This window comes from Castanea sativa, chromosome 6 (genome assembly GCF_040712315.1).
Source record: "Castanea sativa cultivar Marrone di Chiusa Pesio chromosome 6, ASM4071231v1".
NCBI lineage: Eukaryota > Viridiplantae > Streptophyta > Magnoliopsida > Fagales > Fagaceae > Castanea > Castanea sativa.
This window is the reverse complement of record NC_134018.1, coordinates 1151336-1176681: the sequence shown is the minus strand read 5'-3', so window position 1 is coordinate 1176681 and position 25346 is coordinate 1151336. Positions and strand designations below refer to the sequence as shown.

Genomic DNA, 25346 nt, shown 5'->3' with positions numbered 1-25346 from the left:
CAAATTGCCCAATTGAGCTATTTGAGCTAGGCTAAGGAGTGAGATAACTTTTCTTTGCTTTGAGTCACTTTGAATGGCTTCGTTCCATGGTGAAGAGAGAGGATTGTTCCTATGTTCTAAGTCTAGCTACTACGAGAGAGTCAAACAACAAATAAAAAATAATATTTTTTTAGCATGTTTGAGGTGAACAATTATTAATACTAGTATTGAGCAGGGGCGGTGGCACTTGAAGGCCAGGGTGGTCACATGACCATGCTGACTTGAAATTTATATATAATAATAATAATAATAATAATAATAATAATTTAAAATGTTATATTTGTCTACCATTCAAAAAAATTTTGGGAGCATCCTCAGTTTTTTTATGTCAATAAAAGTAAACTTTGCTTCATAATTTGTTCTACTTAACAATATACTGGGGCTTTCAAGCAAAAGGAAGCCCTAAAAAAAAATTTTGAACTAAAATCTAAAAAAGAAAAAAAATTATAATATAGCTAGCCTAAATGCCCAATAGACCCCAGGAAAAAAGCTCAAGATCTATCCCTTTTATTAGATTGTGTAATTTATGCTTCTTAAGGAACATTTTGAGAAAAATTCCTAGAGCTACCACTGGTATTGAGTATTCAATTGTTAATTTTTTTTTAATGAATAATCAATGAAAAGTGCTTTAAGTGTTCATAGTTTGATAATTCTTAGGCTTCATGAAGGATATGTGGGCATACAATTATATTTTCAAATAATAAACAAAGGAGAATGGCCTCTTTTGGAAAAGCTTCAATTGGATCTATTCCGCAACTAAAAGAGTTGGTCCCTAGCATTAACGACATGATGAAAAGTCTCTTGAACTGCAAAACATTATGAATTTATGAGGAATGGTCCGTTGTCCATACTTTTTAGAAATAATCTATTTTGTTAATAAAGTTTGAGTTTGTCTTTGTGTTTAGTGATTACTCTTGGATAATAGTTTATCAAGAAGATATCATACCATTTACCAATGACTATTAATATATAGTCCATAACTTGTAATGTATTAATAATCTTAAACTGATTGTCACAAATCCATGTATAGATTAGAATCCTCTAAGAAATGAAGGATTTCACATTAAACAAATTATTTGAACTTATCTTTATTTTGTACTTCCTAAAATACTATTCTTCATCAATATGCATACTTTGATGGAGTAATGGGAAAAGCAATGGAGAAAGAGAGAAAATGAAGAACCTTTGTCAATACTCGGGAAGTTTTTGCACAAAGTTTCATCACTTTGATAGCTTGCACGCACAAACAACCAAACAAAACAATAAATAAAAGACAGGGCACTGACCTAATTGATTTAATTGGATCCCATCGTGGTCTATTTTTAGTGTTTGAAGTACTATAATCATTATAAATTTTTTGATCTGTAAATTGCAAAAACTGAGAAGTAGATTTGTTTTTATTGTTGTACTATCTTTTTCGTTTTTCTTATTTTGCTTTCATCGTGGTCTGAGTGAAAGGTACACATATGCCTCAAATTTTTTGACTAATTGAACAAGATAATGACTGCCCAACAAACTCAAAAGACTTTTCGAGTTTTGCAATTTAAAATTAACCTTATGTTTTGCGGTTTAAAAGCTCATGCCGTCCAATAAATACATATATATATACGTATACATATACATATATATGTATGTATATATATATCAAAGAAAATCTAAGATGACTAAGGGGCTGTTTGGGTTTTTTATTTATTATTATTTTTTTTTTATCACTTATCACTTCTCACCCAATTTTCGTAACTCATTACCCATCACTTAAAATACCCCAATTTTCTAAAGCCCACATGTTTGGCACCTTAACTCAGTTTTGTTTTTCAACTTAAAAAACAGTCCCATTTTTAAAACTTAAGTCAAATAATGCGGCTGGTTTCACCCAAAAAAAAAATAAAAAAATCAATCGGTTTGTCAAACATTGTAGCTAGGTTTGTCAAACATTGCATCTAGGTATGTGTGTTTAATTACGAAAATGTTATCATAACTCTGTTTCTATAACTTGAAAACATTTAAAATATGTTTTCAGTTTTTATAACTCATCACTAAAAAATCAGAGAATTGAGTGATGGAGACAAAACTTGAAAACAAATCTAAATAGAGTTTTTTTTGTGGGACCCAAATTTTTGAGTTATGGGTGATGGAAACAGAGTTATGAGTTATGGAATCAGGAGATTGTTTTAGGTAATGTAGTTTTCAATGGGTCCTAAGTCTTTCTAACTAAAAGATTCAAGTAGAAGGGTTATTTTTATTTTTTTTTTTGATAATTCAATCATGACAACATGGGAAGTTTGTCCTCAATCCTCATAATTTATAACATCAAAAAATTATGCAATTCTTGCCAAAAAAAAAAAATTATTGAGATAAGTAAACTTCATTTTCAAGGGAATGTCGAAATTAGGTTAAACCACATATAGTGCTTTAAATGAATTTAGGACAGAAGGCCATTACTATCTAACATTTAAAAAAAAAGAAAAAGGCTTTTATCTATGAAATCAACTTAAAAATGTGTGGCAGTTTAATGTATGGCACCTTGAGATCCATTCCCCGCGTACAAAGTTTCTCATGATATCAACTTAAAAATGAATATTGGCTTGATTGTTTTTTTCAACCCTTGTTTGAAATATCAGAGGTAGTAATGAAGGGATTCACCTATGATTTTTGCATTTTTAGAGAAAACAATAAAAATAAAAGAAAAAAAAGTTTTAAAATGGAAATAGCTATCACAAATTATGTAAACAAGTAAAAATAGTGGGATTTATAAAAAAAATAACAAATCAAAATCATGTTTAAACAAGTAAACATAGTGGGATTTATTACAAATGACAAATCAAAATCCTGTTTAAGAAATGGTCATTTGGAGACATGTCATGGTGGGAACTTTCTTCTCTACTCCCACTTATTAGGAAATTTTTGTTGTTGGAAGCATTTGAAATTAAAAACAAATGTGGATCAGGCTGGCCTGCTTTTCTTTGTCTTTGTTTATTTATTTCTTTATAGGATTTGCAAGGAATTTTCCTGTTTTCACTTTTCCCAAGCTTTGGTTGACTGCACTGAAGGGAGAAGGAAATTGTAGTGAAGTTTCTTGGAAGTGACCTTAAAGTGTCTGTGGGCGGCCTATTGTCTTTGTTTTCCATGCAGTGGTTTTTATTTTAATGACATACATTTTCCACGAAATAGTTGACCGGTTTCTCTAAAATAGATGATGCCTTTCGTTGACAAGGCTTGAGAATGTATCTCATTCACTCGTATCGTACGCATTATCTCTCTTATAGTGTATGTATTCCACCCTAAGGTCATAATAGACCTATGGAGAGTGACTTGATTGTATGACATTGTCACAGTAATTTCCTCAGTGAATGCTTGGAAAAGTAGTAATGGTACGTATAGCCTGGAATTTGGAATTACTAGAACAATTTCCTTTTTCGTTCCATGCACGTCACGTGTGAGAAGGGAAAAGGGAAATTCAGACTTCATAGACTCATAGTCATGCCCACGTGATAAGCATTTGTGATTTATTTGGAATTACTGGAACAATTTCTTTTTCGTTCCATGCATGTCACGAGTGAGAAGGAAAATAAGGGAAATTCGGACTTCATAGACTCATAGTCATGCCCACAAGAGAGAGAGAGTCAGGTGTCAAACATTTTTGGGTTTAGAGATAGATCTAGAATGTAATAAAGAGGGTAATTAATGAGATTTTAATAAAAATATTTGTAATAATAAGAGTCTTCTTTTAACTGTTGGATTTACTTAAATCCAACGGTTTAAAAAATTAAAAAAAATATTTTGATAATATAATTAAATTTAATAACAAATAAAATGAAAAAAGAATTAATTCAAAATTTAAGATTAAAAAATAAATTGTACTTGTACACTTAAAAAAAATTTAATTTTTATTTCTTATTTTGATATTTAAATAATTTGTTTTAGTGTTGATTTCATTCAAATGGTTATAAATTATATCAACCCTAAACCAGCATATGTATCCATATGTAACATTCTAAATTAATAATAAATAAAAATATAATACTTTAACTTAATGTAACATTCTAACTTACTAATAAATAAATATAACAACCTAACTTAATGTAACGTTTGTAATTGTATTGTGTTTTATCCTTTAAGAACACACGCACGCACACACACATACACACATATTTTTATTATCATAAAATAACACAAATGTTAATATTACACATGAAAAAATAATGAATTCAATAATTGAAACGGTTGAAAACAAAATTAAGCCAAAACCTCAATTCATTAATGAAAAAATATCCAAAATTTTGAACTAATAAAAAAACGGAGTCAAGTAATGATAGACTTACATAGAAATTTGGACGGATGAATTTTCTCGTATCCAATTTCATGTTGACATTAAATTTTACTTTTAATTAAAGAATATAGATTAGAAGGAACAAAGCACCATACAAAAGCCATAACAAATTAAATCCATTATAAAATATTGATGTCAACAACAAATAACCATGTAATAAAAAATAAAAAAATACAAATATATTGCTTGTTATATTGACTTCTAAAAAAAACACTAAAATGTGTGATCAAATATAGAATCTCAGCCTATGTATAAAACTTGTTGATAAAAATCATATTATATATAATAAAAAGGCAATAAATGCACAAAATCTATTCAATTTGATGAAAAAAAAAATACTTGTAAGGTTGTAGCTAGGGTAGAGAGGAGAAAGGAAGAATATAACAAATAATTGTAAAATACATAATATAAATAATGAAACACCAAAAAGCTATGTGTATATATAGGACTGGTTTGGATAGCGTCTGCGTTTCCCACGACTAACTTTTGGCCTTTTTGTGTGGGTCTCGTGCACTGCTCACAAGACCCACAAGTACTTCATTCAGTAACTTTTGCTTTAAAACTGGGTCCCACGACAGTATGCACACATTTAAAATTTATTTTACTACAGTGTTTTCAGCTTTTAGTTTTCAGCAATAAGAAATATCCAAACACACCTATAGTGGGAATTTTAGATTGTGAAGAAGATGATATGAACAAAAAGAAGTTCTTTAGGTGAAACTCAAATACATTTTTTTTTTTTTAAACTTTATTATTGGGAAAAAGATGACATAAGATGCAAATTTATCCATTAAAAAAAAAAAACTTAGGAAAAAAAAATACAAGTTCTTATCTTTTTTTTCCTACGAAGGAAAAAAAATGTGAATTTGATCTTTTTTTTTTCTTTTACATTTTTTTTATCTCTCTTTTTTATTTAAATTCTATCCTTAAGTAATTCTATTCTATTGATTTTAAGTTTTGTTGATAATATTTTAGATAGACACAGCTGTTATAGTTGTAAATCAATTACTATTTTCTTTCGTTACTTGATTTGTCATATTTATCCAAAAAATATGTAAATATCTATTCTTAAAATCTAAAAATTTATTAAAATTTTTGCAATTTGGTGAAGCTACTTGGTGCAACCACGACGTCTAAGCTCAACTTTTATTATATAGAATATGATATATATATATATATATATATATATATGTATATAGTAATGAATGATGATGACCATTCAAAACTCCGTGTAAAAGATGTTGTACTGCAGTTTTCTCACGTTAGAAAATTGATATATGTTTCCAAAAATGAACCTATTATAATGTCCTACAAAATGACCACATTTACAAGACTTACAGAGTCAATACGTGGTGCCAAATCCTTAATGTGTGGTAGAAATTAAAGGGTCATATTCCATTTTAATGATCCTTGATTTTTTTTGATAAAGTAATGAATGATGATGACCATTCAAAACTCTGTATAAAAGAAGTTTTACTGCACTTTTCTCAAGTTAGAAAATTGATATATGTATCCAAAAATGAGCCTATTATAATGTCTCACAAAATGACCACATTTACAAGACTTACAGAGTTAATGCGTGGCGCCAAATCCTTAATGTGTGGTAGAAATTAAAAGCATAAGAAAACCGATTAAGCTCAAACAAACTCTTCCCTCCTCAGCAGTACAATACAATAAGACTTTCCGTTTCCTATATTATTATTACTATTATTATATAATTTTAGCATACAAGTAGCGGTATTATTATCACCTTAAAATTTTTTTTTTTATATGAGAGATTATCCCCTTAAACTTTGTTTTTATTAAAGATTGTTGAATTTTGATACAAATAATGAATGAGTAGTGTTAACCAAAAAAAGAAAAAAAAAAAGAAAAAAATATAATAAATGTTTTTGGGTTTAGACTTTAGAGATAGGTCTAAAATATAATAAATGAAGGTAATTAATGAGGTCCTAATAAGAATATTTGTAATAATGTAGGGTTTTTTTTTTTAACCATTGGATTTACTTAAATCTATCGGTTTAAGAGTTACACTAGGTGTAACTTGAATTCATGCCCGTGCGATGCACGGCTTAATAAAAAATATTTTGATAATATAATTAAATTTAATAACAAATAAAGTGAAAAAAGAATTAATTCATAATTTAAGATTAAAAATAAATTGTACTTGTACACATAAAAGAAATTTAATTTTTATTTAATTTTTTTTTTTGATAGGAAACTTAAAAACTTTATTAAAAAAAAATCAAGAAAGAACATAATGTGAAAGAGCTTGCTCAATAAAGTAAGGATTCTCTTCCATCCATACAAGAAAATCATCCATGCCTACGGCATATTTTACTAATAAATGAGCTAGTCTATTGCCATTTTTCTTAACATGAGAAAATTCAATCTTCCTAAACTCCTTGCACAAATCTAGCATCTCCATCACAACTGAAGCTACCGATGAAGGTGGTAATGAAGCTTCACAAAGAGCGTTATAAATAATCAACGAGTCACCCTCTAAAATAACATCTTGAATACCAATGTCTCTTGCAAGGAGCAGACCAGCTTCAAATGCTTTGCCTCAACCTCCAACGCACCCAAAGGGACCAACACCTTCTTGCTCATCGCTGCCTCCACTCTACCTTTATCATCCCTTATTATAACACTCAAACCTGCTGCCTTCCGAGATGCAAACACAGCCCCATCAACATTGATCTTAAATTATTTGTTTTAGTGTTGATTTCATTCAAATGGTTATAAATTATATCAACCCTAAACCAGCATATGTATCTATATGTAACATTCTAAATTAATAATAAATAAAAATATAACACTCTAACTTAAAGTGATGTTTGTAATTGTATTGTGTTTTAACCTTTAAGAACACACACACACACACACACAAATATATATATATATATATTTATTTATTTATTATCACAAAAAAAAACACAAATATTAATATTACACATGAAAAAATAATGAATTCAATAATTGAAACGGTTGAAAACAAAATTAAGCCAAAACCTCAATTCATTAATGAAAAAATATCCAAATTTTTTAACTTGAAAAAAAAAACGGTGTTAAGTAATGATAGTCTACAAAATATCTTATTATTATGACTATTATTATATAATTTTAGCATACAAGCAGTGATATTATCAATTTATCAACTTAAAAACTTTAGCCTTGTTTGGTATAGTAGTTTAATAACATATTTTCAATTTTTAAACAATATTACACATATTTTCATATACGTTTTTATTTACACATTTTTTTTTATTTTAAAAAAAACCTCTTAGAACTACTTTATCAAATGATCCTTTGTTGCTGAACAATCACTGCCATAACACCGGAGACTTAAGTCATGGTCGGACATATTCTCTCTTAAAGATTGTTGAATTTCGATACAAGTAATGAATAGGTATTGACTTAAGTTACCATGCGTTGCACACTTGCACTTTTCATAAGTTAGAAAATTGATATGTATCCAAACAGAGGGTCCCACCTACAAGGCTTGGATGGATGGGTCCGCTCAATTTCAAGTTATAATACATTTCAAGTTATTCTTAATAATCTCAATTTTGGTTTTATAATTATATAGTCACTTCACATTTTCATACGTAAAGCATATGACTTTCTAGTAGGGTGGTCGATACCATACCGGTACCGATTGTACTGGCTAATACATACTGTACCAGCCAGTGCACGGGTACCGGTACACTTCTATTTTGTACTGAAAAAAAAACCGGCCATATCGGCTAATTTCGGACAATACTGGCTGATACTGGACGTACTAGCAAGTACAGAATTTTTTTTTTTTTTTTTTAGTTTTCTAATTTTTGAATTTTTGTAAGGGCATAATGGTAACTTATTTATATTAACTTATTAGTATTATTTGTTTTCTTAGTATGCAATGAACAACTAAGCTTTCTATTTTTTATATTGTGTTTTTTTTTCTTTTAATTGATACTAAAGTCTAAAACTATGAATAATTTGTTCTGAATTGAGGTAATATTTTATAATAAACTTTTATATTTAGTATAATATAAGTGAAATATTATATGCTTATAAACATGGTTCTAGAGATTTTGGTGTGTGTGTGTGTATATATATAAAATAGCGGTAAACCCGAAACGGTACACCGGTATTGACTGGTATCCGAAATATATCGTACCGGTGGCCAAACCGGTACAGCCTCCAATACGGTATTGACTTCCTTACTTTCTAGTAATTAACCAACTAAAGCTATATCACAACATCAAGAAACAAACCCAATGTAATCGGTAAGAAATTCCTGTGTCTCCTATTTAATCAAATGAACATTGAATTGAATCACACAAATTTTGATTAGTAAAGATGCTCGCCAAGGTCTAACACGTTTTGACTTGACATGGATCATGGACGGCACGATCCACAACATATTATTATTTATGAAGAAAATAAAAGCTCTTGAGTGATTTAACGTTAGTGTGCAGGGGAAGAAATTTCGTTCAGGTAAGAAAATATATTTTCGAAGAAAGTTGTGCTGAGGACAAGAATGCAAACACTGAGAAGAAAAGCAATGTCCCCACTTTTTTCTTTTACTAAGATTTTGTTACTCACACATTCATAAACTTTTGATTTTACTCAGATGATGCTTGTTTGGTTTCAAAAAAGTGGTGTATCTACTTTTCATTTTCTTTATTTTATATTCAAATTTTTAAAAAAAATCCTGAATTTGAATATAGAAAAAAGTTTCACTGAATCAACTTTTTTTCACTTGTTTTTTAGATCAATCTTCTTATTTTTAATGATACTATTTCTTATATTTGAGCAACACACTTCTTAATACATTAAACCCAACTTAAATCTACCTTATTATAAGTAAAGCGCATTTTGTCAAAAGAAAAGGACCCAAAATATGCAAGGTCCACATTTACAAGACTTACCGTCAATGCTTGTCGCCAAATGTGTGGTAACATCAACAAACAAACCCACATTGTCTATATGAGTAGAAAAATCAAGGTGTTTTTTTTTTTTTTCCCCTTTTGTTTTTGAAACTGCTCCTGCATTTCAAGAGTTCATATTAGTAAAGGCAGTTTTTCTTTTCTTTTAATGCTTTTTGCTTTTTTGTTTCAATTTTTTTCCAAATAATCTAACTTTTTTTCTTCAAATAAACTAGTTTTTAATTTTTTAAACATATTTAACATAAAAATTACTAAAATTATATATATTTTTTTGATAAACACTGTAAAAATAAGCAACCAAAGCTCAACACAATATGCATGACTCATGTACAGTAAATATTGACACCTTTCCAAAGACACCAATATTTAAGATAGAATCCATCCAATGTAAGTATGTAACTAATTTGTTTTGCAACTCCACCAATAATAAATAAATAAATTTTTCTTTGATCGAGAGCTCCATAATTATTTCAATCCCGAACATTTTTTTAGAAATTAGAAAAAATTAGAAAAGAAAAAAAACAACTGAAACTTTTTATATTTTTTCATAAAAGTAGTATCAAAACTTTTTTAAGATGATCTATTAATAAATGACCTAAAAGCACCCGTTAACTAAACCTTTTTGTAATTCTAATAAGCAATATTTACCTAATGATCTCATTAATAATGCTTTTGTCATTTTTCCCCCACAATATTTCAAAGTAAATCCAGCTAAACCTCACTTTATAATAATAATAATAATCTATCCATCAAAATAGTACCACCTTAAAAAAAATCACTAGAATAAATACCAGCTAATTAAAAGTTAAAAGTTTTTTTTTTTTAATACAAGATAGAATTTCTATTTAGTCTAATCTAAGTGTATATGTGTGTGAAACTCGCTCTTGAAGACTTGAACCCCAGCCCTTTCCCCCACACTCCCACACCCCGGCCTTTGCCCCCACACCTCACAAGCACTTATACTTGTGGAGTGACCACCGCATTAAGGGTGCGCGGTGGTAAAGTTAAAAGTTAAAATTAAAGGGTCATATTCCATTTTAATGATCCTTGATTTTTTTAAAATTTTTTTTGATAAAGTAATGAATGATGATGACCATTCAAAACTCCGTGTAGAAGAAGTTATATTGCACTTTTCTCAAGTTAGAAAATTGATATATGTTTCCAAAAATGAACCTATTATAATGTCCTACAAAATGACTACATCTACAAGACTTACAGAGTCAATGTGTGGCGCCAAATCCTTAATGTGTGGTAGAAATTAAAGGGTCATATTCCATTTTAATGATCCTTGATTTTTTTTTAAATTTTTTGATAAAGTAATGAATGATGATGACCATTCAAAACTCCGTGGAAAAGAAGTTGTACTACACTTTTCTCAAGTTAGAAAATTGATATATGTTTCCAAAAATGAACCTATTATAATGTCCATAATATGACCACATCTACAAGACTTACAGAGTCAATGCGTGACGCCAAATCCTTAATGTGTGGTAGAAATTAAAGGGTCATATTCCATTTTAATGATCCTTGATTTAAAAAAAAAAAATTTTTTGATAAAGTAATGAATGATGATGACCATTCAACACTCCATGTAAAAGAAGTTGTATTGCACTTTTCTCAAGTTAGAAAATTGATATATGTATTAAAAAATGAATTTATTATAATGTCCCACAAAATGACCACATCTACAAGACTTACAGAGTCAATGCGTGGTGCCAAATCCCTAATGTGTGGTATTTACAAAGAAGGCATTCTCAATAATCACAATTTCGGTTAATAATTATTTCACCTCTTTATGTTAGGGAAATAAATACCTTAGGAAGCTTCCTTGAATAATTAATATAATTTATAAAAACACATTTTAACTTAAAAGGCCTAAGCTCAATGGGTATGTATTCAATTATGTTATATTAACCACTCATTCTTCTCATCACTATTCAATATGGGACTTTACTCACATGCGTAACCCAATGCTTCACACATAAAGCACATGACTTTCTATTAATCCAGTGTATACACGCTGTAAAAAATTACGATGTCTCCTATTTTGTCAAATGATTAGCAAATCATGGGCCAGGGCCTCACTCTTTTTGACTTGACGTGGATGGTATTTTCCACAACATGTTATCATATAAAGAAAAAAAAATCTATTGAGTGAATTTAACGTTAGGTTGAATGGAAAGAAATTAATTTTTATTAACCCAATGTATACGCACCAAGGAAGTCAATACCGTACCGGAGGCTGTATCGGTTTGGCCAGCGGTACGATATATTTCGGATACCGGTCAATACCGGTGTACCGTTTCGGATTTATCGCTATTTTTTTTACTATTTTATATGATATACAAAGTTATATTTCTAATAACTCAATATATCATTTTGGCAACTTTTTATATTTTTTTATGGAATTATCAAGATATAAATATATAATAATGAGAAGACACTTACCTCAAATAAAATAAAATATTTAAATCATCTAATAATTTAAAAATTAAAATAATTATTTAATAATTTATAATTATAAGTATAAGTATATCTATTTCAAAAAAAATAAAAAACTTTAAATATCATAGAAACATTAGTATTATAATATTTTACACAATTTTTATCACAACTCGTTATATGATAAGTTGTGAGAGGTGAAAAAATTTGTGGGTGTATGTGGGTTCACATTTTCATCACTTACAACTTTTTACACAACAAATTATGACAAAAATTGTTTAAAATGTTGTAATATTAACATTCTTTCAAATATAAATTTGTTGCAATGCAATGACAATTTGGCAATACGTGTATGTTATGTCACATCACATTGGGTCAAAAACCAAAGCTGAAAAGAACAACTGAATTCAGCTCATCCACACATTTTTTTTTTTCTTTTTTCTTTCCTCTTTTTTTCTCCACCACACCTTTCCATTAGCTGTATCTCCACTTTTCTTTTTTCTTTTGTTCTCTAGTACTCTCTGGACTTCACTTTCCTTTTCTTTTCTTTTTTTTCTTTTTTCCTTCTCTTCTCTTCTCTTCTCTTCGTCTACTCCACCGGAGCTCTCCACATTTCTTTTTTCTTTTCTTCTCTTCGTCTACTCCACCGGAGCTCTCTTCACTTTTCTTTTTTCTTTTCTTCTCTTCCACTTCATCTCCAGCTCTTTTCGTCTACACCACCGCAGGTCCTCCTCCCCACCGAGGCTCAGATGGGTCAGTTTTGTTCTTTCTTTTCTTTTTTTTTGTTCTAATTTGATTAGTTTTAAAATTGTGATTGGAGTTTATATTTTGATTGAGAGCTTCGTCAATTTTGTGCTTCACCGTTATTTTCTGATGAGAAGCAAATAGTGAGTTTTGTTCTTCATTTTCTCCTTCTCCTCTGTTTTCTATCCTTGCAAATGAGAATTTTTGTGTTTCGGTCCGGTATCCATTTACCGGCCGAAACAGCCGAATTTCGCCGGTACAGCCGGTATGCGGCCGGTACGGCCGGTATTTTCTCCGGTACGAAACAGGGGTGTACTTGTACCGGTTCATTGGCCGGCACGGTATATACCGGCCGTACCGGCCGGTACGGTACGGTATCACCCACACTGATATGCACAGTAGGAAATTACAATGTCTCCTATTTTGTCAAATAATTAGCAATTCTTGGGCCAAGGCATTGCTCTTTTTGACTTGACGTGGATGGTATTTTCCACATGTTATCATTTAAAGAAAAAAAATCTATTGAGTGAATTTTATGTTAGGTTGAATGGAAAGAAATTTCTTTCTATTAACCTAGTGTACACGTGTGGTAAGAAATTACAATGTCTCCTATTATGTCAAATGATTAGCAAATAATGGTCTAGGGCCTCGCTCTTTTTGACTTGATGTGGATGGTATTTTCCATAACATGTTATCCTATAAAGAAAAAAAAATATTAAGTGAATTTAACATTACGTTGAATGGAAAGGAATTATGTTGAATGGAAAAGAATTATGTTATATTAACCACTCATTCTTCTCATCACTATTCAATGTGGGACTTTACTTACATGCGTAACCCAATGCTTCACACATAAAGCACATGACTTTCTATTAATCCAGTGTATACACGCTGTAAGAAATTACGATGTCTCCTATTTTGTCAAATAATTAGTAAATCATGGGCCAGGGCCTCACTCTTTTTGACTTGACGTGGATGGTATTTTCCACAACATGTTATCATATAAAGAAAAAAAATCTATTGAGTGAATTTAACGTTAGGTTGAATGGAAAGAAATTAATTTTTATTAACCCAGTGTATACGCATAGTAGGAAATTACAATGTCTCCTATTTTGTCAAATAATTAGCAATTCTTGAGCCAGGGCATTGCTCTTTTTGACTTGACGTGGATGGTATTTTCCACATGTTATCATTTAAAGAAAAAAAATCTATTAAGTGAATTTTATGTTAGGTTGAATGGAAAGAAATTTCTTTCTATTAACCCAGTGTACACGTGTAGTAAGAAATTACAATGTCTCCTATTATACCAAATGATTAGCAAATCATGGGCCAGGGCCTCGCTCTTTTTGACTTGATGTGGATGGTATTTTCCATAACATGTTATCCTATATAAAAAAAAAATATTAAGTGAATTTAACATTACGTTGAATGGAAAGGAATTATGTTGAATGGAAAGGAATTATGTTATATTAACCACTCATTCTTCTCATCACTATTCAATGTGGGACTTTACTCATATGCGTAACCCAATGCTTCACACATAAAGCACATGACTTTCTATTAATCCAGTGTATACACGCTATAAGAAATTACGATGTCTCCTATTTTGTCAAATGATTAGCAAATCATGGGCCAGGGCCTCACTCTTTTTGACTTGACGTGGATGGTATTTTCCACATGTTATCATATAAAGAAAAAAAAATCTATTGAGTGAATTTAACGTTAGGTTGAATGGAAAGAAATTAATTTTTATTAACCAAGTGTATACGCACAGTAGGAAATTACAATGTCTCCTATTTTGTCAAATAATTAGCAATTCTTGGGCCAGGGCATTGCTCTTTTTGACTTGACGTGGATGGTATTTTCCACATGTTATCATTTAAAGAAAAAAAATCTATTGAGTGAATTTTATGTTAGGTTGAATGGAAAGAAATTTCTTTCCATTAACCCAGTGTACACGTGCAGTAAGAAATTACAATGTCTCCTAATATGTCAAATGATTAGCAAATCATGGGCCAGGGCCTCGCTCTTTTTGACTTGATGTGGATGGTATTTTTCATAACATGTTATCCTATATAAAAAAAAAATATTAAGTGAATTTAACATTACGTTGAATGGAAAGGAATTATGTTGAATGGAAAGGAATTATGTTATATTAACCACTCATTCTTCTCATCACTATTCAATGTGGGACTTTACTCACATGCGTAACCCAATGCTTTACACATAAAGCGGATGACTTTCTATTAATCCAGTGTATACACGCTGTAAGAAATTACGATGTCTCCTATTTTGTTAAATGATTAGCAAATCATGGGTCAGCGCCTCACTCTTTTTGACTTGACGTGGATGGTATTTTCCCCAACATGTTATCATATAAAGAAAAAAAAAAAAAAACTATTAAGGGTTTGTTTGGAATCCGCCTATTTTGCTAAAACTGAAAACTTTTTGCTGAAAGTAATGTAGATAAAGGTAAAAGTTAGCTAAAATAGTATAGTAGGATCTATGAATAATACCAAAAAATGCATTAGGGCCCATAAATAATAGGAAAAATAAAATAAATAGTAAAATAAGCTGGACAAAATAATTCTTTCCAAACGCATACTAAAGTTGTATTTAACATTAGTTTGAATGGGAAGAGATTTAGTTCTTGGAAGAAACAACTTTTTGAAGAAAGTTGTGCCCAGCACGAGAAACAATTCCAAGATACAAGCACTGATTGACAAGAAAATCAATGTCTCCATTTCTTTTTTGACACACTTAAAAGTTATGACATTCATAAATTTTTGTTTTACTTGTAGTTTTAGATGATAAAATTCATAATATTGTGCCTCTCATTCCATGAGTTCAGTTCATTGAGCTTCCCATGCGCACTAAAATTTTGACACCATGTAGAAATACACCAGTTTCATAGGGGTGGGACATCTTTCAGTCCACCAATCAGAAGTGAGACAAAAGGATGATTTAGATTTAGTGATTTACCCTAATTTGAAGGGTTCTTTTTGCATTTTGTCAAAGAATTAATAAGCATAACAATTTTCATAAAATGAGGCAGAGATCAAATGTAAAAATTAGGATAAACCACCACTAGTTACGTATTTTGCAATGGATTCTAGAAAACATTGTGTTTGATGTCAAAATTTTGGTTCACATTCATGACACTTACGTAAAAGTTATTCTTAATAATCTCAATTTTGGTTTATAATTATATAGTCACTTCACATTTTCATACGTAAAGCACATGACTTTCTAGTAATTAACCAACTAAAGCTATATCACAACATCAAGAAACAAACCCAACGTAATCGGTAAGAAATTCCTGTGTCTCCTATTTAATCAAATGAACGTTGAATTGAATCACACAAATTTTGATTAGTAAAGATGCTCGGCAAGGTCTAACACGTTTTGACTTGACATAGATCATGGACGGCACTTTCCACAACATATTATTATTTATGGAGAAAATAAAAGCTCTTGAATGATTTAAAGTTAGTGTGCAGGGGAAGAAATTTCGTTCAGGTAAGAAAATATATTTTCAAAGAAAGTTGTGCTGAGGACAAGAATGCAAAGTGCAAACACTGAGAAGAAAAGCAATGTCCCCACCTTTTTCTTTTACTAAGATTTTGTTACTCACACATTCATAAACTTTTGACTTTACCCAGATAATGCTTGTTTGGTTTCAAAAAAGTGGTGTATCTACTTTTCATTTTCTTTATTTTATATTCAAATTTTAAAAAAAAAATCCTGAATTTGAATATAGAAAAAAGTTTCACTGAATCAACTTTTCTTCACTTATTTTTTAGATCAATCTTCTTATTTTTAATGATACTACTTGTTATGTTTGAGCAACACACTTCTTGATACATTAAACTAAACTTAAATCTACCTTATTATAAGTAAAGTGCATTTTGTCAAAAGAAAAGGACCCAAAATATGCAAATATGCAAGGTCCACATCTACAAGACTTACAGTCAATGCTTCTCGCCAAATGTGTGGTAACATCAACAAACCCACATTGTCTATATGAGTAGAAAAATCAAGGTGTTTTTTTTTTTTTTTTCCCCTTTTGTTTTTGAAACTGCTCCTGCATTTCAAGAGTTCGTATTAGTAAAGGCAGTTTTTCTTTTCTTTTAATGCTTTTTGCTTTTTTGTTTCAATTTTTTTTTCCAAATAATCTAACTTTTTTTTTCTTCAAATAAACTAGTTTTTAATTTTTTATACATATTTAACATAAAAATTACTGAAATTATATTTTTTTTTTGATAAACACTGTAAAATTAAGCAACCGAAGCTCAACACAATATGCATGACTCATGTACAGTAAATATTGACACCTTTCCAAAGACACCAATATTTAAGATAGAATCCATCCAATGTAAGCATGTAACTAATTTGTTTTGCAACTCCACCAATAATAAATAAATAAATTTGTCTTTGATCGAGAGCTCTAGAATTATTTCAATCCCAAACATTTTTTTAGAAATTAAAAAAAATTAGAAAAGAAAAAAAAAACAACTGAAACTTTTTATATTTTTTCATAAAAGTAGTATCAAAACTTTTTTGAGATCTATTAATAAATGACCTAAGAGCACCCGTTAACTAAACCTTTTTGTAATTCTAATAAGCAATATTTACCTAATGATCTCATTAATAATGCTTTTGTCATTTTTCCCCCACAATATTTCAAAGTAAATCCAGCTAAACCTCACTTTATAATAATAATAATAATAATAATAATAATAATAATCTATCCATCAAAATAGTACCACCTTAAAAAAAAAATCACTAGAATAAATACCAGCTAATTAAAAGTTAAAAGTTTTTTTTTTTAATACAAGATAGAATTTCTATTTTAGTCTAATCTAAGTGTGTATATGTGTGAAACTTGCTCTTGAAGACTTGAACCTCAGCCCTTGCCCCCACACCCCACAAGTACTTATACTTGTGGAGTGACCACAGCATTAAGGGTGCGTGGTGGTAAAGTTAATAGTTAAAATCAAAGGGTCATATTCCATTTTAATGATCCTTGATTTTTTTTAAAATTTTTTTGATAAAGTAATGAATGATGATGACCATTCAAAACTCCGTGTAGAAGAAGTTATACTGCACTTTTCTCAAGTTAGAAAATTGATATATGTTTCCAAAAATGAACCTATTATAATGTCCTACAAAATGACCACATCTACAAGACTTATAGAGTCAATGCGTGGCGCCAAATCCTTAATGTGTGGTGGAAATTAAAGGGTCATATTCCATTTTAATGATCCTTGATTTTTTTTAAAATTTTTTGATAAAGTAATGAATGATGATGACCATTCAAAACTCCGTGTAGAAAAAGTTGTAATGCACTTTTCTCAAGTTAGAAAATTAATATATGTTTCCAAAAATGAACCTATTATAATGTCCTACAAAATGACCACATCTACAAGACTTATAGAGTCAATGCGTGGCGCCAAATCCTTAATGTGTGGTAGAAATTAAAGGGTCATATTCCATTTTAATGATCCTTGATTTTTTTTAAAATTTTTTAATAAAGTAATGAATGATGATGACCATTCAAAACTCCGTGTAAAAGAAGTTGTACTGCACTTTTCTCAAGTTAGAAAATTGATATATGTTTCCAAAAATGAACCTATTATAATGTCCTACAAAATGACCACATCTACAAGACTTACAAAGTCAATGCGTGGCGCCAAATCCTTAATGTGTGGTAGAAATTAAAGGGTCATATTCCATTTTAATGATCCTTGATTTTTTTAAAATTGTTTTTGATAAAGTAATGAATGATGATGACCATTCAAAACTCTGTGTAAAAGAAGTTGTATTGCACTTTTCTCAAGTTAAAAAATTGAGATATGTATCCAAAAATGAACCTATTATAATGTCCCACAAAATGACCACATCTACAAGACTTATAGAGTCAATGCGTGGCGCCAAATTCTTAATGTGTGGTAGAAATTAAAAGCATAAGAAAACCGATTAAGCTTAACAAACTCTTCCCTCCTCAGCAGTACAATACAAGAAGACATTTTGTTTCCTATATTATTATTACTATTATTATATAATTTTAGCATACAAGTAGTGGTATTATTATCACCTTAAACATTTTTTTTTTTTTATATATGAGAGATTATCACCTTAAACTTTGTTTTTATTCAAGATGGTTGAATTTTGATACAAATAATGAATGAGTAGTGTTAACCAAAAAAAAAGAAAAAAAAGAATGAGTATTCACCCAGCAAATTACCGTCTAAAATACTTAGAAAAAAAAAATATTTACTGTCCAAAATGCGTAGCACTTTTCGTAAGGATAGAAATTTGATACGATGTTTCTCAAAAAAGAATAAAAAGAAAAAGATAAAATTGATATGTATCCAAATAGAGGGTCCCATCTACAAGTCAGTCAATCCCTAATATGTGGTTGAAATTGAAAGCATTAAACAGACTCCTCCAGCACAATACAACAAGATGGATGGGTCCGCTTCCTATAAATAAGTCCTATGCCATTTGGTTCCAAACATAACAAAATCATATATCAGTTTTATTATTATTATTATTTTCATAAAAGCATGATGATGATGAAGAAGAAGGAGGGTTCCTTGTTAAGAATAATAATAGCTGTTACTTTAACCCTTCTCTTTTGTTTCCTCACTGCCGACTCTGAGGTTCGTTGCATTGAAAGCGAGCGACCCGCCCTTCTCAACTTCAAGCAAGATCTTGAAGATCCTTCAAACCGGCTTGCCTCTTGGACTGCTGCTGCTGCATCTGACGTGGATTGTTGTGATTGGATCGGTGTTGTCTGCGACAACCGCACTGGTCATGTCCTCCAACTCCATCTCACAACCTTTTATCCTCTGTATGACGAGCTTACTGATGATGTCCAATGGGATGCTCAATATGAAGCTTATGAGAGGTCAAGGTTCGGAGGTAAGATAAATCATTCTCTGCTTGATTTGAAGCATTTGATTTACTTGGACCTCAGTGGCAATGATTTCAATCATACTCCAATTCCCAAATTCCTTGGTTCAATGGGGAGCTTAAGATATCTTAATCTCTCCGATGCGGGATTTGGGGGATTGAATCCTCATCAACTTGGGAATCTCTCTAATTTGCAATATCTCGATCTTAGACTTAATTATTATGATTTACATGCGAAGAACCTTCAATGGCTCTCCGGTCTTCCTTTACTACAACACCTTGATTTGAGTTCTGCAAACCTTAGCCAAGCCTCTGATTGGCTACAGGAGATAAACAAACTCCCTTCCTTGTCAGAGTTGCGATTGTCATATTGTAAACTTTCTGGTTTCATCCCACCGCCGATACCCAGTAGTATTAACTTTTCATCTCTCACCACCCTTCATCTGTCAAACAACTATTTTGAAAACACTTCCATTCTGTTTTGGTTCTTTGGTCTTCATAATCTGGTTTCTCTTGATCTATCTTACAATAAGTTTCAAGGTCCACTCCCTGTTCATCTCCAGAACTTGACTTCACTTAGGCACCTCGATCTATCTGTCAACGTTTTCAACTCTTCAATCCCCAATTGGCTGTACTGTTTTAGTCATCTTGAGTTCCTCAACCTCGGGGGAAATATTTTGCAGGGTAGAATCTCTAGTGCCATTGGAAACCTAACATCTGCCATTAGCATAGACTTGTCATCCAATGAACTTGAAGGAAAGGTACCAAGATCTTTAGGTAGTCTCTGCAAATTAAGGGAAATTAGATTGTCATACTTCAATTGGGGTCAAGAGAAATCTGAAATCTTTGAAAGTCTATCAGGATGTGTTTCAAATGGACTAGAGATCTTAGACTTGTTTGGTGCTCAACTGTCTGGGCATTTGACTGATGAACTTGGGAAATTTAAAAATCTGGTCATCCTTTCTTTGGGGTATACTTCAATTTCAGGTCCAATTCCATTGTCTATAGGAAATCTTTCCTCTTTGAGATCCTTGGACCTTCAAAGTAATCAAATTAATGGTACTCTTCCTCAAAGTTTTGGACAGCTCTCCAAATTAGAGTCTCTGAATATTGGTTTCAATATGTTGGAGGGTGTGGTGTCAGAAGTTCATTTTGCCAAATTAATGAGATTAAAAAAACTTTTTGCATCTCATAACCGACTAACTTTAAAAGTAAGTGACAATTGGACCCCTCCTTTTCAACTCAACACCTTAGTTTTGCGATCATGGAATTTAGGGTCAAAATTTCCTTCGTGGCTCTATTCACAAAAGCAACTTCTGAGCTTGGACATATCCAACACAGGGATTATAGATGCAGTTCCTCCTTGGTTTTGGAACTTGTCTTCTCAGTTTGATTATCTAAATATCTCTCACAATCAAATCTATGGAGAGATTCCACATATCCCTTTGATTTTGTCCTATATGTCAGCAATTGATGTGAGTTCAAATAACTTCACTGGTCCATTACCTTGTATATCCTCGAATGTGACCTTTCTTGATCTTTCTAACAATTCACTATTTGGATCTATTTCTCACTTTTTGTGTTACAAGATGAATGAGACCAAATTTATGGAATTTCTCAATCTTGGAAAAAATCTTTTATCAGGGAAAATAAGTAATTGTTGGATGAAGTGGCAAAGCTTGATTGTCTTAAATTTGGAGAACAACAATTTTACTGGTAAAATTCCAGCATCCATTGGATCTTTAATTAATCTTCAGTTTTTGCATCTATACAAGAACAAATTCTCCGGAAAACTTCTATCCTTGTTGAAAAATTGTACAGACTTGTTTACTATTTATGTTGGCAAAAATGAATTTGATGGGAGCATACCTAAGTGGATTGGACATAGACTTTCAAGCTTGAAGATTCTCAGCCTTCACTCCAATAATTTCTATGGTCAAATACCGGATGAACTTTGTGCTCTATCTTCACTCCAAATCCTTGACCTTTCACATAATAAGCTGTCTGGAAGCATACCTAAATGTGTTAACAATTTCATTACGATGGCCAAAAATAACAATTCAAATTTTGAGGCTCTGTTTCTACGTGGTAATTCTTATTTTGAAAGTGAAGTGCTTGTTATTAAGGGAAATTCTCTTGAATATTCCACCACACTTGGACTGGTAAATATTATAGATCTTTCCAATAACAATTTGTCAGGAGAGATTCCTAAAGAAGTGGCTAGTCTCCAAGGACTACAATCATTGAATTTGTCATTTAATATCTTGACTGGAAGGATCCCGGAGAATATAGGTGATATGAGATCAATAGAATCTATTGATTTCTCTATAAACCAACTTTCAGGTCAAATTCCTCAAAGTATGTCAAGTTTGACGTTTTTGAGCCACTTGAACTTGTCGAACAACAATTTGATTGGGAGAATCCCTTCAAGCACTCAGCTACAGAGCCTCAGCGCATCCAGTTTTTTTGGAAACAAGCTTTGTGGACCTCCACTTACTGATAATTGTACTATAAATTATGTAAAACCAAACATTGAAAACAAAAGGAGCAAGGGTTTGGGTGGGCATATGGTGGATTGGTTTTTTGTAAGTATGGCATTTGGATTTGTGGTTGGGTTTTGGGTTGTATTGGGTCCTTTACTATTGAACAAGCAATGGAGAATTTTGTATTTTCAATTCCTAGATCACCTTGGGTACAAGCTTAGTGGTGTAGTGGCACAAACCTGGTATAGCATTGTAAGTAAATGTTGTAAGATTCTTAATATTTAGTCCAAGTGTCATGTAATCATATTAATCAATATTTTGATGATTTCTATATGATCTTCGACCTGGTTAATATTTATGATCATCTATATTTACTCTATTAACATGTATGAATAGGATATTTGTTATGAATGTACACATCAGTCCAATTTTAGTTTTATTATTCCTATAGATTAGTGGTTTAAAATCACATTTCAGTTCATACAAGCAATTCATTCGATAGAAGTAAAATCCAATACCTTCTAATGATGTCCACTTTCTCTGTAGAATATCTTAGTGATCACTTTGTAAAGTCTCAATGAAAGACAACAAGTTTGTGCTTATTCGGGCAAAATAAGCAGGCTCTTTGTATCAAATTCGAAGGCTATTTTGGTAGATTCCTTGCAACCACTATAATGAAGCTTAAGCAGTTAAGCTTTAAAAGAGCCAGTGTGCCAAGTCTACTTTGTCCTGTGGAAGAATTGAAAAGGCTGTGAGTCAGGCTCCATGGCACGGCTCTCATGTCTTGCCAGCCCAATCAGGTGCAACAACCCATAATCTATCTCAAATTTTGTTTTATATCACACTTTTAAATGCTACATATGGAGAATTCTTTTAGCTTGGATTTTTCAATTAGTTAATTTATAGTGTGATATATGGTATGAACATAGGAATGGAGTCAGACTGAAGAGAGCTCAGATGAAAATGAATGTCCTGAGATCTTGAAATGGGAATCAATAATTTGGCTTTTGATTATGAAAACTTAGATCTCAATCCTATCTGAATATTTAGTTCATGCAATAGAGGTAATATTTTCTTGTTAGTGTTTCTTTCTTCTAGAAAATTTGTGATTATACACTTTTGAAGGATATATCAATTCTTAAGGGATATGTATAATTTCCTTTTTCCCTCTTTACATGTAGGAGCCATTGCAATTGGAAATAATGACATAATACTTTGTTTGGCCATATTTTGATGTTTGTATCAAATGCTGGTTTGGTATATGGTTACTTTTCTATCATGTTTGGGGGCATTGACTGATATAAGTGACATAGGGCTGATATTCCAAATCTCTCTGCTTGTGCTTATTATGAGCTAAAGGGTTTGGAAGTTGGGGTTTTAGAGCTATGGATTATTGCTAAGGCTTGTAGTTTGTTTCTGTCCTGAATAGATAGGATTGAATGGCAAAAGTGGGCTGAAATAAAGAACAAGCAGATTGCAAGATTTCTTGGGCAGCAGAAAATATATAATTTAAGAGGCTTGTTTTGATTGATTGTATGATGGTTATTTGGTAGACCAAAAATTGGCAAGGAACTTTTTCCCCCCAAAAAATGGGCAGCTGCTGTCGAACCTAGGAAGCATAGGCATAGGTACGGGTACTTGTACGACACAAGCAATTTTTGAAAAGTTATAAAATAACATGGTGAGTGCAAAACTGATATGACACAGTTATGGCACCCTAAATGAAGTGTCAGTACTTCTTAGGATAAACTCTAATTCTGGAAATAAGTTGGTGCCCTTTTACCTACCAGATAGAAGATGGTTGAGGGCCAACTATTGTTGTGTTGTGAAAGTGTGTAAAGAGTACTTAAACAGTAATGCAGGCCAAAGAAGAGAAGAGAGAGAAGAACATTCTAGGAACACATCTTCAATAATGCAAATCACCGATAATTTCGTTGATTAAGTTTGAGTTCTGTAAATACAATGAAGCATATATATATATATATATATATATATATATATATATATATATATATATCAGATAAGTAAATAGAATTTTTTTTTTTATGTAGACTGATTGAATCTTATTTAACCTAGTTGGACCTGACTCCTAATATTGATTTCTAAACTAAACCCTAAGAAATTCCACTAAAATAGTCCTAATACTATTACAAACTTTAGAATTATCTAGACCAAATATGATTAAGAAAATAACCCTAGAGTAAAAATTATGTGCAGGAATCATTGAAATTCCAGAGTTTCTATTAGAAACGTTACCTTTTTACTATCACAATAGATGAAAGTTCTAATGGCAATCTTCTAGTAATTTTATATTTTTTCTCTACTGTTCTTTGACTCACTAAATCTTTGATTGGTTGATTGTTTTGCAAGGAGCATCTATTGCATGGAATGTGCCACTTAAATTTGTTAGTGTTGTTTTGCTCCCAATTGTGGGGAATGCCACAATGCATGCAAGTGCTATTATGTATGCCGTGAAAGACAAGCTTGTAAGCTTTCTAACATTCTCTTCTAACAATTTCTTATTAGAATGAGTTTTTAGAATTGAGTTTCTTCACAGGACATTTCATTAGGAGTGGCAATAGGATCATTAACTCATATATCTATTTTATGTTTTTACTTTAAAAAAATAAGAGTTTGTTTGACCTTAGTTTAATTTCCTGTTTATACTGTTTAATCTGAGTTGCATTTGAACCTATATTTGAATCACAGAAATGGATAGAACCATTTCAATCTTCAAAAATATCCTCTAACTTCTATGTTACTGTTGGTCATTAAGTGTTTTGTGCATCCTCATGTTAAATGAATGTATTCTTTTTTAGTAACTGAATAACTGAAAATTTTCAAGGAACAAAAAAGTGATTTGTTTCTTCAGGTGCTTTGAAATTCTGTTAAAATATTAAATATCTCTTTCATCGTTAAAACTATATTAGTAAATGGAGTTTGATCATCCCCTCCCCTGTCATGTTTCCTCCAAGACAAAGGCATATACAACAGAAGTCCCAATCTCAGTCAAGGCTTGTCATCTTCAAGAATACAGGAATAGTCCTTCTGTAGCCTTAGTTTTACACCCCATTGGCTGTCTCAACATATGGAATTATGGATAAAATTCTTAGCTGGAAAAGAGAGCTGTTGAGAATCACACTTACTTTCATGAGTAATTTCTTCTTTTGGAGCAGCTCCACCTTTTTATGGCAGAAATCTTGTACACTTTGAAATATATGCTTCTATTAAGACCTATTTACATGAATTTGTTTTGTGTGATATTTGTTACCTGTGATGTGATGTTTATTGCAGCTTGAACAAGAAACCCTTGAGACAAATCCACACTGGTTCAAAACAAAAAAAATGAGAGACATTATTATTCTCTGTTTGTTTAGCTTCAGCAAAGTCCGTTACTTTATATATAATTTTACATGTTTTATCATGCCGGGAGCAGGATTAGGTTCTCATCTGCAT

At 31.1% G+C, this 25346-nt stretch overlaps 2 protein-coding genes across 2 annotated transcripts in view; both read left to right on the top strand.

The window, feature by feature from the left end:
* Nucleotides 1-25346, top strand: part of LOC142640802 (vacuolar cation/proton exchanger 5-like) — a 57702-nt gene that overhangs the window by 8091 nt on the left and 24265 nt on the right. The gene's annotated exons all lie outside the window — the stretch shown is intronic.
* On the top strand, nucleotides 19026-22402 carry LOC142640801 (receptor-like protein EIX2). Its single transcript, XM_075815066.1, has one exon. The coding sequence runs from the start codon at nucleotides 19059-19061 to the stop codon at nucleotides 22173-22175; it is 3117 nt and encodes a 1038-aa protein (XP_075671181.1). The 5' UTR covers nucleotides 19026-19058; the 3' UTR covers nucleotides 22176-22402.

Bases quoted from the DNA above. Each gene is read 5' to 3' on its own strand.
- LOC142640801 (XM_075815066.1), top strand. From the start codon at position 19,059: ATGATGATGATGAAGAAGAAGGAGGGTTCCTTGTTAAGAATAATAATA.